The 20,188-nt window shown below is 35.0% G+C and overlaps 1 protein-coding gene across 4 annotated transcripts in view; it reads left to right on the top strand.

Moving 5' to 3' along the window:
- Window positions 1-18,636, top strand: part of ANGPT1 (angiopoietin 1) — a 266,903-nt gene extending 248,267 nt beyond the window's left edge. For 3 of the 4 annotated variants that reach the window (XM_057736145.1, XM_057736146.1, XM_057736149.1), the window contains 2 exons: window positions 6,278-6,408; window positions 17,948-18,636. In XM_057736145.1, coding sequence (XP_057592128.1) covers window positions 6,278-6,408; window positions 17,948-18,108 — 292 coding nt within the window. In that variant the 3' untranslated portion in view covers window positions 18,109-18,636. Of the gene's footprint in view, window positions 1-6,277; window positions 6,409-17,572; window positions 17,744-17,947 lie in introns of those variants that run through there. The other variant, XM_057736147.1, reaches the window with a different exon arrangement.
- Window positions 18,637-20,188: the final 1,552 nt, after the last annotated feature.

Here is a 20,188-nt window from a genome sequence, read left to right as displayed (position 1 = left end):
AGTAGAAGGAGAGAAATCATAAAGATCAGAGCAGAAATAAATGAAATAGAGACAAAGAAAACAATAGCAAAAATCAATAAAACTAAAAGCTGGTTCTTTGAGAAGATAAACAAAATTGATAAACCTCTAGCAAGACTCATCAAGAAAAAGAGGGAGAGGACTCAAATCAATAAAATTAGAAATGAAGCAGGAGACGTTACAACAGACACCGCAGAGATAAAAAGCATCGTAAGAGACTACTACAAGCAACTATATGCCAATAAAATGAACAACCTGGATGAAATGGACAGATTCTTAGAAAGGTATAACCCTCCAAGACTGAATCAGGAAGACATAGAAAATACGAACAGACCAATCACAAGGAATGAAATTGAAACTGTGATTATAAATCTCCCAACAAACAAAAGTCCAGGACCAGATGGCTTCACAGGTGAATTTTATCAAACATTTAGAGAAGAGCTAACACCCTTCCTTCTCAAACTCTTCCAAAAAAATTGCAGAGGAAGGAACACTCCCAAACACATTTTATGAAGCCACCATCACCCTGATACCAAAACCAGACAAAATTACTACAAAGAAAGAAAACTACACACCAATATCACTGATGAATTTAGATGCAAAAATCCTCAACAAAATGCTAGCCAACAGAATCCAACAACACATTAAAAGGATCATACACCATGATTAAGTGGGGTTTATCCCTGGAATGCAGTGATTCTTCAATATACGCAAATCAATCAATGTGATACACCATATTAACAGACTGGAAGATAAAAACCACACAATCATCTCAATAGATGTAGAAAAAGCTTTTGAAAAAATTCAACAGCCATTTATGATAAAAACTCTCCAGAAGGTGGGCATAGAGGGAACCTACCTCAACATAATAAAGGCCATATATGACAAACCCACAGCAAACATCACTCTCAATGGTGAAAAACTGGAAGCATTCCCTCTAAGATCAGGAACAAGACAAGGATGTCCACTCTCTGCTACTATTCAACATAGTTTTGGAAGTCCTTGCCACAGCAATCAGAGAAGAAAAAGAAATAAAAGGAATCCAAATTGGAAAAGAAGAAGTCAAACTGTCACTGTTCCCAGATGACATGATATACATAGAAAATCCTAAAGGTGCCACCAGAAAACTACTCGAGCTAATCAATGAATTTGGTAAAGTTGCAGGATACAAAATTAACACAGAAATCTCTTGCATATCTATACACCAACAATGAAAGATCAGAAAGAGAAATCAAGGAAACAATCCCATTCACCATTGCAACAAAAAGAATAAAATACCTAGGAATAAACCTGCCTAAGGAGGTAAAAGACCTGTACTCAGAAAACTATAAGACACTCATGAAAGAAATCAAAGAAGACACAAACAGATGGAGGGACATACCATGTTCTTGGATTGCAAGAATCAACATTGTGAAAATGACTATACCACCCAAAGCAATTTACAGATTCAATGCAATCCCTATCAAATTACCAATGGCATTTTTCACAGAACTAGAACAAGAAATTTTATGATTTGTATGGAAACGCAAAAGACCCCGAATAGCCAAAGCAATCTTGAGAAGGAAAGAAGGAGTTGGTGGAATCAGGCTTCCTGACTTCAAACTATACTACAAGGCTACAGTGATCAAGACAGTATGGTACTGGCACAAAAACAGAAATATAGATCAATGGAACAGGATAGAAAGCCCAGAGATAAACAACGGTCAACTAATCTATGACAAAGGAAGCAAGGATATACAATGGAGAAAAGGCAGCCTCTTCAAGAAGTAGTGCTGGGAAAACTGGACAGCTACATGTAAAAGAATGAAATTAGAACACTTCCTAACACCATACACAAAAATAAAGTCCAAATGGATTAAAGACCTAAATGTAAGGCCAGACACTATAAAACTCCTAGAGGTAAACATAGGAAGAACACTCTTCGACATAAATCACAGCAAGATCTTTTTTGATCCACCCCCTAGAATAATGGAAATAAAAAAATAAATAAGTGGGACCTAATGAAACTTCCAAGCTTCTGCACAGCAAAGGAAATGATAAGCAACATGAAAAGACAACCCTCAGAATGGGAAAAAATATTTGCAAACGAATCAACAGACAAAGGACTAATTTCCAAAATATATAAACAGTTTATCCAGCTCAATATCAAAAAAACAACCCAATCAAAAAGTGAGCAGAAGACCTAAATAGGCATTTCTCCAAAGAAACCATAGAGATGGCCAAGAGGCACATGAAAAGCTGCTCAACATCACTACTTATTAGAGAATTGCAAATCAAAACTACAATGAGGTATCACCTCACAGCAGTTAGAATGGACATCATCAGAAAATATGCAAACAGCAAATGCTGGAGAGGGTGTGGAAAAAAAGGAACGCTCTTACATTGCTGGTGGGAATGTAAATTGATACAGCCACTATGGAGAACAGTATGGAGGTTCCTTGAAAAACTAAAAATAGAACTACCATATAACCCAGCAATCCCACTCCTGGGCATATACCCAGAGAACACCATAATTCAAAAAGACACATGCACTCCAGTGTTCATTGCAGCACTATTTACAATAGCCAGGACATGGAAGCAACCTAAATGTCCATCAACAGATGAATGGATAAAGAAGATGTGGTACATACATACAATGGAATATTACTCAGCTGTAAAAAGCAATGAAACCGGGACATTTTTAGAGACATGGATGGACCTAGAGACTGTCATTCAGAGTGAAGTGAGTCAGAAAGAGAAAAACAAATATTGTATATTAACACATATATGTGGACTATAGAAAAATGGTACAAATCAACCGGTTTGCAAGGCAGAAATAAAGACACAGATGTAGAGAACAAACATATGGACACCAAGTGGGGAAAGCGGGGAGGGTTGAGGGGGGAATAAATTGGGAGATTGGGATACCAAATTGTACACTCTAAATATATGCAGGGGGGAATGAATTGGGAGATTGGGATACCAAATTGTACACTCTAAATATATGCAGTTTATTGTAAAAAATAAAAAAATAAAAAGTTAAAAATAAATAAATAAATAAATAAATAATACAGAGAAGACCTGTCAGGACTAGAAGACTGACCTTCAAGTCTTGATTAAGTAGGTCTGGAAAAATGTCTCCTTTTACTCACAGATCCTAACATACATCATTGATGAGTTCCGTACTGGTGAAGGTCAGGACAAAATATTGTAGTTGTTTATTCTACAATTTATTCTAACCTGAACACATATACTTGTGTACATATTTAGAGACATATAAAGGCACCCTTAAACTTGTGACAATTGATGATATAGCCATATGATAGCTTCCAAATGAGATTGCAGAAGAATATGTAATGCCATGGAAATATAGCCATAAAATTATATTTGAAAAACATGTTATTAAAAAGTATTTGAAGTATGATTTCATTTTCATTTGTGGTTATACGTAAAAAACTGTTTTAAAGGATACAAAACTGACATAAGCAATTACTTGTAGAGTGGTAGATGAGATGGGCCTGTGGGCTGAAACTCCACTCTCATTGTTCAAAATGTTTATAGAATATGATCAGGTATTACATGTATACTTAAATATAAATAATATTTTCTATTTGGAGAGGAAAAAAAACAAGGAAAAGACCAAGTGTGTACAAACCGTAATGTCAAGAGTAGTTACATTTGGAGACGAGATTTGGGTTACTTTTTATTTTCTTCTTTTTGTTTTTCTCCACTTCCCAAATTTATAATTGTGTGTTCCTGTTGCCTTGGTAACACAAACCATTGTAAATTATGAGGCTTAAATTATAACCCTCATATAAATGTATAAACTATATGCAGCACATAGTAGTCACTCGGTTAATATCAACTCAACATTTGTGCTAAATTACCTGCAAAAGACAATGTAGAAAATCACTGTGTCCCAGAAAGTCTATCCCCATTAGTGAGTGTAAAGCTACTGCAGGGAAAATGGTATTGACTTGCCTTAAGTCAATAAAAAGGAGAGTCATCACAAATTATAGAGAATCCAAGAATCAGAGTTGGAATTAGTATCACTCATCCAAGAGTGCCTGTGAGCTAAACTTACCCATTCCCAGTAGAGAGGGAGATTTCAGGCCAGCAGAGTCATAGCTACTTAATTTTAAAATCATTCATCTTTCTCCCCAGACTCCGATTCTGTGTTCACCAAACAAGCAACTTTCTGATTATAATTTGGCTTTCTGTGTGAAATTTCCTCTAGGGACACTATGAGACTGGGCCCCCTTATTTTGACTGTAAATGGAAACCTAAGTCCCCCTTAGTTTTGCAAGTGTGTGTCTGTCTCTGAGAGGCTAAGAAAGTGATCAAATTAAAACTTCAGACAAGTTCTAGAAGGTGGTGAATTCACCCAGGTAACATGTCGTAGGACTCCTCTTGGTAACCTCTCACCTTACTTTTCCCTGGTGAAACCACCTCCACATGGGCTGCCTGCAATGTCAAATGTGAATTCCCAGCTAGAAATTCTACAGTTTTGCATCACCAGTGACTTTTAGCATGACTCTCAAGAGTCTTAATATAAGCTTGTATGTGATAATTCAGCATTAGAAGCTTCCTTCAACACTCTGTTAACTACAAGTTCTATTAATTATTGAAACCAATAAAACTTGAGTAGAATTTAATGTATGTTTTGCTCTGGCTAAAAAAATCTCTGCAGAAAATTTTAAAATATTTTGGCACAACCATACAACAGTACCGTTATTTGCTAAAAACATTATTGACCTCATAAAATAATAATGGGACATATATATATACTTAGGTGCAAACACAAGTCAAATATAATGTGGATATACACATATATATCTTCAAATATTAATTGATCTTTATTATTTCTGCTTAGTAATAATGTAGCATTTTGTTCAGAGCTGGCCTAGGTCCTAGTGGTGTCTCACTCATACAGAGATTTAATCACCCATTATCTATAGTGTGGGTGGATAGCATTTATAAATGAGACTCAGGCACGGAAGTGGTAACGCACGTGAATATCACTAGATGATTCTGATGAATGAGAACAGAGGAGTATTAGGTAGAAATAGAGAGGGAGGGAGGTCTCAATCAGAGAAGACTGAATATCAAACTGAGGCTATTGACAATCTTAGTTTGGCTATTCTGAGCCTTGAGGACCTGAGCAAGGTTGCATTTGTTCAGAGTGCCCAGGTGAATATGGAAGCAGCATGTAGGATCCATAGGAAACAAGCAGATGTCAGGGAACTGCAGTAGACAACTATTGTGATTTGTTTACTAGTTTTTGAATTCTAGACCAATATTCTTCAAAATGTTCTCCTTGGACAGTCTGCAAAGAGTAAAGTGCTAGTTGAAAACACAAATTCCTCGGCCTAGTGAATAGGTCTTTTTCACAAATGACCAGATGATTTGATATATGGGCAACTGTTGGAGAGTCCCTGATCTAGGTTAATGTAAATTTTGTATAAGAAATGTTTCTAGAGAGCAAAGCAGAGTCTTTGAAGAATGCCATATTTGAGGTTAAACAGTTGGGATTTTGAACTTAATTTTAGGAACACCATCAGAATGTAGGTCCCTCAAGGGCATGCCTTTCTGTCTATTTTGTTAGCTGATATATCTTAAGTGCTTAGAACAATTTCTGATATATAGTATGTGCTCAGCAAATATTTGTTCAGTGAATACATAATGATTAATCAGAGCTTGGATTTTAAAATCAATTATAGTTAAATTCCAGCTTTCTTAGCCTCTCTGAGCCTTGGTATGCAAAATTGGGATATTGATACTTGAATCACAGATTTAATATAAAAATTAAGTTAAATAACAGCTGGAAAGTATTTAGCAGAGTGCTTGGCACACAGAGTAAGTCCTCCTTCAGCACGTCATCAATATTCAATATTAATTTAACACAGTGACATATGCTATAGTGACACTCTACAAGGCCTTTTTTGGTTAGTGATTAGTACTAATAGTAATAAACCCATTTTCCTTTTGTGGATATCCTGCATTATCAGAAAACCATATGCATGGTAAAATAAACATCAAGCCAAAGAGAATTTTACCTATCTGTAATTTGGAGTCCATCCTTTCTTCTTTTCTTTTCTACCCTCACCCCCCTTCTCTCTCTTTCTTTTGGTTCAGGGAGCTTTGGAAGGCAGTTTGTTGGAAGGGCTGAGTTCAGAGAAGGGAGAAAATGATTGAAAGGCAAACATTCGACAAACTGGTTTTCTGGGTTCTGTTATTCTGTTGATGGCTTATCTTTTTTTTTCTTATTTTGTAACTTCAGGTTGTATTTAAAGGGTCACACTGGGACAGCAGGAAAACAGAGCAGCCTGATCTTACACGGTGCTGATTTCAGCACTAAAGATGCTGATAATGACAACTGCATGTGCAAATGTGCCCTCATGCTAACAGGAGGTAAGTCCTGCAGGGCCATTCTCTAAGTTATGTTTCATTGGTTTGAGGCTTGAGGTTTCTTATCTATGAGAAAAGACTGTGATCTTCTGGTCAGGAAACTTAAGAGCAAGTCCCTAGAGATCATTTTGTTCTGACCGCTAATTTACCATATGTTCCTGTGCAGGACATTGCTAGCATATTTAGGAGTTTGCCTCTTTCCCCCAACATTTATGGTTGGGGGTGTGCTAAGCTTAGTTCTGAATAGCTTCTTGAACCTCTTAAAGTCCCAGTTATTCTACCTTCTGAATACTCATAATGATACCCATAGTGAAATGAACAACAGTTTGAGGATTCAGCATACAGATAAAACAAAAAGCCAAAATTTCTTTCAAAGTGCTTTACAACTGTGCAGTAGAGTTCATTGAAGAATAAAGAGGTGTAGCTAGATCTAAAGTTATACAATTCAGACTAGCTATACCAGGGCTTTACATCAAGGTATTGACTTCTGCAAGACATTTGAGCTGGTATAAGAGATACCATTCAAGAATAGTGTATCACTGAGTAAGAAAGTTAATCCTATTGTACTTTTTAAATATTTTTCAAACCTTTGATTGTGTCAAAGAGAAACTGTCTATTTAGTACTAGCTTATCTATAATACTTCTTCAGCACTTACTCAGTGTTACCCTTCTTGGCAAAGAAAGAGCAAACTCTTCAGCCTCGGCTTCAGGGCCTTGGTTAGACAGTGGCACCTACCTTGAATTAAATAAAGTGATATTTTAATTTTATTGAGTTTTATGTCTACCTTTTATTATAGTGAGTGGTACTGATTTCCTCATTAAAGGAATGATGTAAACTTCGCATTTTAAAAATAATTCACAGTATTTGATATTTAACAAATCATTGATTTAAAGCAAACTATTAAATATTAATAAATGTTATAAATAGGCATGGCAAAACCTGTGAATGAAGTTGATAAGTGACTGATTGAAGTCTAAGAAACACTGAACTAAAATCGGATGGTAAATGGTGTAGCCCAAAAATGTCATAGGCTCTGGCAAAAAAGGAGTTGGCGCCAAACAAAATTGTAAAGGAAACTTTTTTCCCATGTTTCTCTTCTCACAGTTTTAGTGTTGTTTCCCTCTCTTAATGGAATAGTAATTAATCCCACCTTCAACTGTCTGATTCTCTCTCTGTGTTAGCCTACAACAAAACGTTTTCATGCTAGCAAGGAAAAAAAAACTCTTTAACATTTTACTTCTCTAAATGTGATATTACTATCATTATTATTACATATTACCTGTTACTGAATATGTTGTACCATTTCCTTGAATTTTAAACTAACTTTGTGAGATAAGCTGGGAGAGAAATTCGAGTCTCCGTTTTATACACAAGGAAAACAGAAGTAAGTAAATGTTCGCCATTTTATCCTAAACATCTAGCTCAGTAGATTGTGACACCTAGGAACTCAATAAAATATGTGGTGCATGAATGAAGGAATAACCATCTTGTAATCCATGAAGTCAGTTTCAAATTTTGAAGCCAATGAAATTAATCACAAGGTTGACATTTTTCTCGTCAGTTAACAAAGTATGGCAGAATGTAGAGGAAAGGTTTTGGAGAAATCTTTCCACCTTCATCCCCATTCATAGGCCCTCCATCACTACCATCACCAAATCACATTCCATTTTGATTCCCACCCACTCCACTTAGAGTAACATCTTTTCAACATGAGACCAGCCCTGTTATGATTCTGCCTCTATCATATTCTTCTCCTTAAGCTTTAAACATGCCATTTTGGCATCACATTCAACTCCATCAAACAGTTAAAAGTCTTCTTTTGTGCAATTTTATGACCCCTCCCCCCAAATAGTTGTTACAAATTTAGAATATTTTTTTAAATGGTACCCACAAGTTAGGTTTTGAACTTTTTTCCTGAAAGAAAATATTTCTTTTCATTACCTCTCTGATCCCATAAATGAAATTGTCAGCAACTCTATACAAGGACAAAAGGACTTTGTCCAGCTTTTTGCCCATTTTAATATAGAAATACACTTCACTTTCTCCATGTCTGTTTTTACAGATAATTTTTCTTATCAAATAAATATAGCACATGTAATACCAACAGTAAAATCTTTCAAACGTTTACTTAGAGTAGTGTTCCAATATATTCATATTCCTGTGATAATAATGAAAATATAGAGCAAAGCAAAGAGGAGAATGCACCTCTTGGTGCATTGATGTTGTTGGTTGTTGATGAGAAAACTTCATTGCTCAGGTTTATGATTTTATTTCTGCTTCAGGTGATTGAACTTTGTCATGTTCTTTCATCCATAATCATTCTTGGACCTGCTTCTTACCCACCAATAAACACATGTGTTTGGGAGAGAAAATTTCCACTTACTGCTTGGGCTGGAATAGTCTAAGTAAATGTGTTTTTGTAATAAATGCCATTACCCTTTCAAATATCCTTTTGAAAGAATCCAGGGCTTGCAAATCTATTCACTCTGCAAAACGAATATGTGGAATTTAGATAGCTAAGAACTGAAGAACATAAGAATGAACGTCATTGGCAGTCCAGGTAACTTGAGTATTACCTGGAACCTATGTCCTCCTTAGCTACCCCTCCCCCACCATTTATTCTCTGTTATAGTTCCCCTTAGAATCATTTTCTCCATCTGATGATTTTTCCTCTCTTTTTAAAAAAAAATTTGTATTTGGACTTCTTGCATATTTAAAATAGTCTCTTTTAAGCAGAGAGATTTCATACTCCTTGAAACTAATAATTCTTAGTTCTCTATCATCAATTAAAGCCTTGTTTTATCTTATTTATTTATATATTTTTCCATTGTTTCTTCTAAAAGGAATTAAGGATAAAGTAAAATTTATTGCCTGTTTAACCATCCTAAATAGTTTTCTTCAAGTACATGGAGGGATTTTTGTTGGAGAATGTGGTATCGTTGTTACCCTTATCTGTCAAAGACTGAAAAACAAGAGATAGGCTTAAGTGAAAGCAGAAGGTATTTCAGCTGGACATAAGGTAGGACATTTTGATCTTTCCTCCTTCTTCCCTAACATCCTAACTTCTTAGCTATCTTCTATCAACTTAACATATTTTTATTGAGTAACTGTTAAGAATCAACTGCTATTAGAAAAATGAGCGAGACAGAATAGGTATTGCATCTATTAAGGAAGACCATTAACAAAAAGTAAACAGTAAGGAACACAATTTCAAGTCATAGCAAGTTTTAGGGACAAAATATAACATGTGATAGAGTTATTGGAAGAAGGGGAAAGTGACTTTAGATGGAGTGTCTAGGGATCAAAGACTGGAATGAGTTCCAGGAAGGATTGTGCATGTCTAGTTATGGACACCTTCAAGAAGAGGATATAAAGGTAGTTATTTGGAAGAGTTTATGGATGCATGATCCTATAGTTCCGTGTCTGGATAAGATTCTCTCTCACATATTCTTCTGGTTCTGTGATTTTATTATTCCACGTACTCATTGTGGCTGCAGTTGAGTAAAACAAGTAGTATTATTCAGTGCACTGATTGTAATTCTTAGCATATTATTAGTGGAAAGAGAGTATATCAGACTTAAAAAGCATATTTGCATCAATAGAAATAGATACCACAATGTTTTATACCTTTTTTCCCAGAAGAATATGTATTTGTTTCTACCTTACCAGAAATTCTTCCATCCAATTTAAATATTGAATAATTTTTATGTTTCATTACACATTTATGGGACCAGACTGTATATTTCAAGATAAAAATTACCACACACATTTCCTATGGAACTGACCCCTTAATTAATCATTAGAGATGATTTGTCAGCATACATATAGAAGCCAGAAAATATCAGTGTTCTGTGATTCATTGACCTTAGGAAAATTTGTGAGTTTTCTCCTGTTTCCCGCTTTATATAGGATATTATGACACATCTATATATTTCAGTAGTGGGAGAGATAAATTTAAGAGGTGATTATAGGAAATATTTTCTTAGTCCCATAGGAGAGCCCTTCTTGTGCCCTCTTTAGCCCAAGGAAAGGAATCAGTTTCATTATAAACTTAATGTTTTCTCTATTATTTAACATTTAGAAAATGAAAATGTAATATCATTCAATGCATACTTTTGTTTATATGATTTATTGTTTATAAATATAAATTTGCAAAAAAATAGGTGACTAAAATTATGAAAGTGAAAACTTTTTCTCATTGGATTGTCACATTCAAAGCAAACTTACATTCAAAGAAATCATGCTCTTTGGTACCAAATTAGCATTCCTCAAAATAATTTTTTCTGAAAGTCTGTTAGAAACTATAATTATTAAAGGTTGCCAACCAAAAAAAACCTAACAAAACGTGGTATTGTTTTGCATTCATCTCCTTACCTTTTCTTTCAACACAATTTTCATATTTGGTATATAATATAAAAGCTATGTAAAAATGTGACCTAACCTTCTGCAGAAAGAATCTGTTGTGATAGAAACTCCAAACTCTTTTCCCACGCATAAACTATGTCAGCTGACAGACAAGACTTTGCTAAAGCTAACAAAGGATATTCTCAGTTCAATTCTAAGAGACGGGTAAAGCCATATGCATAAATTCTTAGTACACCCTAGAACTAGCAGATACTAGCAGTAGAGAGTTGATAAATGCTTGCCTTGCTTGCTATATAATCTTAAAGAAGACAAAGAAAATGAAAGAAATTAACAGCCTCCCTAAGTGGTAGACGTGACAAGATCTTTGGGAAAATATAATCATCTTACAGTTTTTGATAACCCAGGAAGGATGTGCTAACCATTGTCAGATAACTGGCATTCCCTAGGTTTTAAGGCAAAAATGTTGAGAGAAAAGACCCATATGGACAATTTAAGGTTGACCACAGAACTCTACATTGCATTATTTTATTTCAAAGCAATTTCTTATTTAGTACATAATCTCTAAGCCTATTCCACAAAAGTGTTTAGTCCTGAAAGGCAGAGACTTCATACTCCACCACTGTATCCTCAGTGCCTGGCTTATAGGATGTGCTCAATAAATATTGATTAAATGAATGAATATGCTATCAGAGACTCTGAAAGGACATTGCAAAATCACAAATGATCCTGGTGAGAAGACATAAAAATAAATCAATATGAGTATGAGTGTGACTTTTTCATGAACTTAGATTTAAAATGCCCAAGTATTTATGTGTAAATTTGCATGCACACACATGGAACAAAGGGATGAATATTGAAGACTGGGACTGAATTTTAAGCATAACCAAACCCCAGAAGACTAAACTCCAAATTGGAAAACTTTTAGTGTTAGGTTTGTAACTTTCAAATAAATTTAAACATCCTAAGTGCAAAATTTAGGATTATAGCCCTACTTTCTGGGAGGACATTTTCCCTCATTGGAAAAATAACAAATAATATCAGAAAATGTCTTATTAAAAGATTAGTTTGGAAAAAGGTGAATCAGAACTGATAAACATATAGCACCAGGCTGCCACCAAAGGTTAATAATTGACGGTGGATGAGAAATAACCAAACACTTAATTTTGCTTATATTTTACTCTAATAATAAATAACATAGTATCTATTGCACTGTTAGTGTATAACAGTCATTTCTGCATTATCATAAATGACATATACTTAATAATTTATATGACACTTCCACAAACCCTTTGAAATAGAGATCTTTGGCAAGAGTTAAGATATGGAAGAGTTAGATAAGTTGCCTGAGGTCACAGAATTAATGTCAGGGGTAGGATTTGAAGGCGATCTCCAGATAAGCCATTACCTTATCCACGCCTACTGCCATTCTTAAAAGGAATGTCATTCAAAGACAAGAATTTAGCTTTGTTTTACTATTTACAGCACATTTTCATGAGAATTTCCTCACTCCAACATGGTTAAAAGTGAAATGAAGTCCAAGGGAGGAAAGAGGCAGTAAGAGAATACCTAAAGGATTTAAACAAATTGAAGATTATCAGCCAGGATAAACAACTTTTTTATCTATGGAACAAAAAGAAGAGAGAGGGAAAAAAGCCAAGTCCTTCACTTGAAGGGGATATGGTATGAAATGACAGAAGGAATGCAGACCTCTGGATAGGTCCTTTGCCTCCTGCACAGAAGAACATGCAGCTGCTCCTTGGCTAGTTATGGGTAGGGCCAACTTTGTACACGTGAACTCAGCGAGTGATTTTCATGATAATCCCACTGATAGCTATGCATCAATCAGTTTTTTTCAGCCTCATCCTTAGTTAGTGACAAAAGAGGAAAATTCTTATTCTCTAAGTTCTTTTGCATATTGCAGACTAGAATGTATGCATTGAAAATGAATGAAAGAAATTCATAACCACAGAGATATCTTTTTATTTTGCTGTACTTTTTACCTTAGAAAAGAAGTGTTGAGAGACATTTTGTTTAGGATCAGAAGAATTTGAGACTTAGATTTCCTGACTTTCAAATAAATTTGAACTTCCTGAGTACGAAGTTTAGAATCAAGTTCCTGTTTTCTGGGCAGAGTTTCATTTATTGGTGATAAAATGTGAATTTTCTGCTTCAAAGATAAAAGACTCAAATGATTTTTAAAGGCCTGGGAAGCCCAAGATAGTTATTACAAAACTAAATTTTAATGAGTTAAGTGTAAATGAATTAGAAGCATGCATCTCAGATTTCTTATTAAAATATACATGAGGTTACAGGTTATAAAGAAAAATGCTTGGCAGACTACATCTCAACAACTGCCAATCTTAAAACATTTAAGACATTTTATCAGCTGTCCCAGCAGCAGATGGAAGCTGCTGCTTTCTTCCATCCTTTGTTTGCATCACTGAGTTCTTTTAAGCTTGAAGTGCCTCTTCTAGATTAACTTCTTTAACATATTGCTCATCTGTTATTCCTAGGCACTTACAGAACAAAGTACAAAGTTATTATTTCCCCAGGATTATAGAAGATATATAATTCAGCTATTTGGTATCTTATCAGAGAGGAACTGCAAACCCAGACATACTCCTTGATATGTTCACAAGAACACCTTCAATCTATGCAAATTTATATATGTTCTCAGTACCCATGAATACATATGATTATCTGTGAATGTCAAAGAGTATATATACCAGGAGTCTACTGTACTTTTTGTCTGCTTTCTATAAATATGCTTTAAAACCACACCTTTTCAGGATTTATGTTTAAAAGACCTGGTCATGCTTAATTTTTTCAAGGAGAGGTAGAAAGTGGACAAACTGAAGTATTTGATTCCTTGAATCAAATCGACAACAAGAAATTCCTCGTTGTTCCTTGTCAGAGAAAATAGAGAATACTTACTTGCACAGAAATAACTATTTTTGTGACCTTGAAGTTCAGAGTATTTTATAAAGGACACTACAGCTGAAATTGTCATGAGAAATAATTGCCCTTTTATTTCATTTTCTGCCATCTTAATTCACCGTTTTTATTATTATCAATTGCTCTCTGATAGTCCTTAGTGTGCATGGCCCACTGGTCTTAAGATAAAGAGATAAGCAAACACCTTAACCTCTTTGATTTACAAATGAAATAAAAACAAATTATTGAAAACAAAACCCATATTAGGTACTTAAATGCCATGTCTTTACAGTGCAAGCATTGAATAACTGTACTCATTTGGGTCCAAATTATTTTCATATTTCTCTAATTAACCCTACCAAACAAATAAGGAAATATGTTGGCACTGATGTCGGTGTTCATTATTAAATCATCGTGGTGCCCCCATAAGATCTAATCCTTTTTATTCCTGCTCTGAAGTTTCTTCCTGCTTCCTAGATAACTTACACAGGAGCACTTAGATAGGATTTTACAGGCTTTAATAGTACACCATCTTATATGATCCTTGCAACTGTGCTATGAAAATGGTTAATTAGACATTTATAATCCACAACTTAGGAAATGAGGAGGTAAGTGACTGTGTGACGTTGGAAAAATTCCTAAAACTACTTGAGCATCTGTGTCTTCATTTTAGTACTTGCCAAACCACATAGGGCTGTTTGGGGAATAAAATGAGAAAATGCATATAAATATTTTAGCAGAGTCCCTGACACATATTAACTGTTCAATAAATATCAACTATTATATATACTATTGCCTAAGATCCCTTAGTTATTAATTGGTGAAGTTGGCATCAAAGTCAGGTCTTCTAGTTTCTGGTCTGGTGCTCTGGACTCCCCACTGCTCACAAGAACATTTCTAAACATACAATAAAAACCTCCATGTTCTCTCTCCTGTTTATTTTGCTAGCCCTGTATTCTCCAACCCCTTACCCACTGGCATTCCAGCCAAGCCAAGCTGCTGGCAGGCACTCTCTCCTGCTCTTCCAGAGTACATACTGTCTTTAGAATCTCTTTCTATCCAGTGAACTCATACCCATCCTTCAGGATCCAGCTCAAGTGATGAGTGCACCTTATGGACCCACAAACAGGACCTTCTGCCTCTGTTCCTGAGATATTCTTCTTCTCTGTTAAATAGCTATCATCTCATTTTTTAACAGTGTGTTGTTTCTCTCCTATTCAAAATTGTATATTTCTTAAAGTCAAGAGTTTTGTTTTATGCAACTCTGAAACTTATGCCTGTCCATTGGTCAGTATTTGTTGAATTGATTCTGGATTCAATTTCCTCCCCTTCATCATGCTGCCACATATGTTCAGGGTGGCTTTGGCAGATCACACTCACAGAGTGAGGGCTCTAAATAATATTTGATTAAACACTTAATCTGGCAGATCTGTTTCCCCTGGTTAAATATTGGTTCCCATTCCTAGAGAATGTTTCACTTGTTCACCTGATGACAGACAAGTAGACTGGATAGATTATAAGTTTTTCCACATTGTTCAGCTTTCCACCCAGATTGCCATTTCTCCACCTTCATTTCCTGTAAGTCTCCCCCTTGTTCACTATATACCAGCTACAGTGATGTTCTTTTAGTCTCTAAAACCAAGCTCTCTTTCTTCGTCATGGCATTGACATGTGCTATGCTCTTAGAAGAGTCTTTCCCCATCTTCACATGACTTTCTCCTCATCCTTCAGGTCTCATTAAATATCACCTTCTACCGTGAACATGAAGAGTCAAATAGGTCTTTTGTTATTCTACTTCATAGCTCCCTGATTCTAACTCCCCCTCTTCCTTCTCCACCTCCTCCTCCTCCTCTCTCTCTGCTTCCCCTTCTGCCTCCTCCTCTCCCTCCTCCTTTTCTTCTTCCTTTTCTCCATCATCATCATCATGATTTGTAAGTATTTTATTTATTTGCTACTATTTTTGTCTATTTCTCACATTAGGAGTAAGCTCCATGAGGGTAAGGACCACATCTGCCTTGTTAAGTGTTATATGACAACACTTCATGATAAATTGAATTATTTGAATAAATAAAGAAAAAATGAATACAATAAACATGGATTTATACATTCAGGTGTCAATCAAATGTAGCTTTTTTAGTAAACTAGGCTAATTCAGACCATGGAGGCTTATAAGGAGAAACAATCTGTCAATAAGCCTATAGTCCCTTGCCAGTCATTTGTTAAGCAGACTGTTAGGTGAGGCACTAAGGAGAGGCAATATGGACCATACCTTTTCATTGCTCTTAGGATAGTGAACAAAATACTGTGCAATTTGGTCTTCAGACCCTCTCAACTTCAGGCTGCTGTTTCTCTTATGAAGGTTGACTGAGCCATACTGGTCTTCTTTCAGTGTCTCCAAAATGCCGTTCTTCTTACCAAACTTTACTCATTAGAAAAGATACATAAGATCAATTTATCCTATTCCCTCATGTGCCCCTGCTCTTTCTTGTTTCTTTCCTAAGCTCATCCTAAGTTGCCTGATGAATGTATCCTTCAGCCTGTGGCTTTCATTGCCAGGCTTCTGTTTTGCAATAGACCTCTGCCTTCCCAAGCTCTTCCAGAACTCTTATGACTTTCTATAAACCAAACGAAACCACACACTTTTACCCTGAGTATCGTGATGTAACTTGAGGGATCATTCTATGATTTGTAGTAGTTCTCAACAATAGGTGACTGTGTTTATGTTAGAGACCATAGTGGATATTTGAAAGACTATGAAAGGCTCATTAACATGATGGAAGAGTGCCTCAAGAAGGTCATAGAAAAGGAGGAGAAAGTTAAAATGCTGAAGCAATCAAGTTGAGTTTCATTTTGTCCTTTGAAAGTCTTATGGGTAAATAAATTCCCTAATATTAGAATGCCTTTCGTAATGTAAATAGCATATTTTTACTAGTTGTACTTACCAAAAAATTTTAAAGGAATTAATTTTAAGAAGAAAAAGGTGGAATTTTATAGTTTCCTCCTTCCTTGCCAAGTAAGAACTTTCTTGTCCCTTGTGTTTTGACTGCATTAACATCTATGTTGTTTGCATACAGTTGGTAAAACATTAAACACAGTGTCTTTCCAAATTCATTGGCATACCTTACTTTTTCCTAGTATGAATTAGTGATTAATACAGCTTGTTAGGCTTCTAATATAACTTTATAAACACAACCCAGCTGTATTCATCCTCTAAAATTGAAAAATAAGAACTTGCTTTTCTCCATTTAACTTTTTCTAAAGTTTCTGCAAGATGATGCTCATGTTACAGTTAAACATCAGCTGTACAGCTTTCTCTTTCTTTTGTTATTAGTCCCTTAGGTATAACTCTGTAATCAAAGGGAGGTCAACTGTATCCAAATACAAATATGCCAGAATGTCTTTGGCATAAATCTCTCCCTAAAGATTTCAGTAGCATTACTTCAGAAGAGGGAGAAAAAGTACTATGGTTTATCTAAAAATCTAAGAACTTAATTCATTTAAAAAATAAAATACTGAGTTAACCTTGCAGGGAGCTATGTGAGCATAGGATCTCTATGTTACTCATCATTTTTCTTTTTACTAAGTTTAGAAAGAACTTGAACAATCACAGAAAACAATACTGCTATATAGGAACTATATGGCTACTATTGATGAATACTTCCCATATTGCTATAAACAACAGAGAGAGCATAACAATTCAAATTCATAAGTCATTTTCCTGTATCCAGTTAATTTCAGAAGCAGCTGAGGGCCACTTCTTGGCAAAATTATGAAGTAGATGGGGAACATTTCTTTGTATTTAGATGCCAGTTGTCTAAGCTTCTGAACTTCATTGCTAATAATTAATTGTTCTGTTTCCAATAACAGGCTTCGGGTGGAATGCCTCTTAAGGGTTTCATGTTATATGCCCTTTGTGTGAATCCAGGCCTGACTGTATCACATCTTGAAGCCCAGATGCTTCCTGCCATTACTTTGGGAAATGAGTCCCAATGGAGTGACACTGAAAGTTGATTTTCATGAGAGCATTCCTCTTTCTGATTTTTTGTACACTGTCTAAATTGGATGCCATTTAAAACAATTTCACTACCAAGAAGATATTTGTTGAATACCTCCCATTTGCAAGTAATCATAAGTATGAATAAACTTCCCCTCAGTTAATGGCATTAATTTCCAAATGTTCAATTTACTTATGTAATTGTTTCTTCTCCTTCTTCTCTCTTTCATTATTAACTGATTTTTCAGGCTGGTGGTTTGATGCTTGTGGCCCATCCAATCTAAATGGAATGTTTTATACAGCGGGACAGAACCACGGAAAACTGAACGGAATAAAGTGGCATTACTTCAAAGGGCCCAGTTACTCCTTACGTTCCACAACTATGATGATTCGACCTTTGGACTTTTGAAGGCATGATGTCAAAAGCAATTTAAAAGACCACAAAGAAATCTGGAGAAGCCACCAGATGAGAAACTGCTTGGAAACTTCTGAAGCAAACAATATCGTCTGCCTTCCAACAACAAGTAGCAGTTGTGTGAAGTCATCAAGGTTCTTGACTGTGAATTTGGAACCTTTTGAGTTCACAAAAGCCTTGCCTTGGGGTGACTGTGTTCATGTGGCTTGACTATAGAGAATGCCACTCACTGTCATGCTTTAAAAAGGGAAGAAACTATTCAGCTCACTGTGCTTCAAACTACTACTGGATCTTATTTGGGAACTATGGTAGCCAGATGATAAATATGGTTTATTTCATATAAAACCGAAGAAAAAGACGAAGATGAATAACAACAGAAAGAATATACCTGAAGAATAAAAACAGGCCTGCCGTAATCCTTTGGGAAAGATGTACTATGCCAGTGAAATGGTGTTATTTCTATGCAAACCTACTAACAATAAGTTTGTACTGTTGCACAATTTTAATAAAAATTCAGGAAGAACGGTATTGCCCTCTTGAGTTGGTTAAATGGATTTCAGAAGCTTAATTCCTAAATCATATTTACTAGTTGATTTCAGTTAACCCATCTTCAAATGTAAATTCCATTTTGGTAAACTATAAAGAATTGTAGTGCATGAAGGATAGCAGTGTGAGGTAGAAACACACTCCATTACTCTTTGATTTTTTGATATGGTTTTCAGAAAAAATGGACATAATCAAGTATGGACATATGAGGTGAAAAATTATCCCCCCATGCTACAGTTTTCATTTATTTTAAAAATCAACTGACTGATATATAAATATATTTATAGCCTGAGTAAAGTTTAAAAAATGTGAAATATATCATCAAGCCCTTAAAATAATATACATGCGTTTAATATTTCCTTTGATATTATACATGAAAGCAGTATTTTAGAGTGTATTAAGTTGAAATAAAACTAAGTAGACTGGAACACTTCATTTTACAGTATCTTCTTGCATGTGTACACTTAAGTGTAGCTTTATTATTTTTAAAATAATTACCTTCAGTTCTTTACAGTGTTATTTCATGCTAATTTAATTTTTGCTAATTAACTGAAACTTGCTTTCCAGATTCACCCTGTTCCAGTTTCTATAAAAGATACACTTTGAAGTCTATGAAAAATGAAAGAAGAATTATAAATATCATTGTACATAGCATGTTTATATCCACAGTAAACCTAATAGCTGTTTAATCTGGAATATGCAACACTGTCCTCAATTGATGCAAATAAACACATTTCCAAAAAAAATCTACTATACCACTTTATGAAATATGTTATTTCTTCATATTTTTCTCCCTTGGACTCTGTTTTCTTAGGCAATTCCTGATTCTAATACATTATCATTAGGGAAGAAAATTGGCAAACTTTTTATTATATGTTAAGGAAAACACATGCACAAAAAAGAAAATTAATCATAGTCACTTGACTAAAAAAATTCTAATTACTAGCTGCTATAAATCTCTTATTAATGAAAATATTCCTATGGGATAATCTATTTTAAGTGAGTTTGGGGGACAGATTTTTGTGGCAATTTGAAGTTACTACAGTATTTTATTAGGAAGTTCTTTCTGCCTCTAAGTGTTCAAGGTTACAAGAGTGAACAGTTATCAAAACATGAGGTATGCTATGAGATAAGGAAATTGAAATCCATATTGGGTCTCCTTTCTTAAAAAAACAAAAGTTTTTATCAGGGCAATAATACCAGTTTTAGACCTGGTGACGATCTATTATGCCTTTGTGGCTTTCCTCCATTGGAGAAAATAAAGCTACCCACATTTTTAAGAAATTATTTTTTAAAGTTTACCATCAAGTGTTTATATTCTTGTGTGTGTATACAAACCTGTTTTGCCTTACAAGTGATATTCGCAGGTATTCCCCTGTTTTCCTATTCCTGGTGACTCCTTCACAGTACCATTTAGCCTCTCCCTCTAAAGACCTTCTTGATTGTTTTCATTTAAGTGAGTGAAAGTGTTTTGTTTTTTTGTGTTCCTACAGATATTTTTTTACCAGTCTTTTGATAAGTAATACTA

This window comes from Hippopotamus amphibius, chromosome 5 (genome assembly GCF_030028045.1).
Source record: "Hippopotamus amphibius kiboko isolate mHipAmp2 chromosome 5, mHipAmp2.hap2, whole genome shotgun sequence".
NCBI classification, from domain to species: Eukaryota; Metazoa; Chordata; class Mammalia; order Artiodactyla; family Hippopotamidae; genus Hippopotamus; species Hippopotamus amphibius.
The sequence above is the reverse complement of the archived record's forward strand: the minus strand, read 5'-3'. Positions and strand labels throughout refer to the sequence as shown.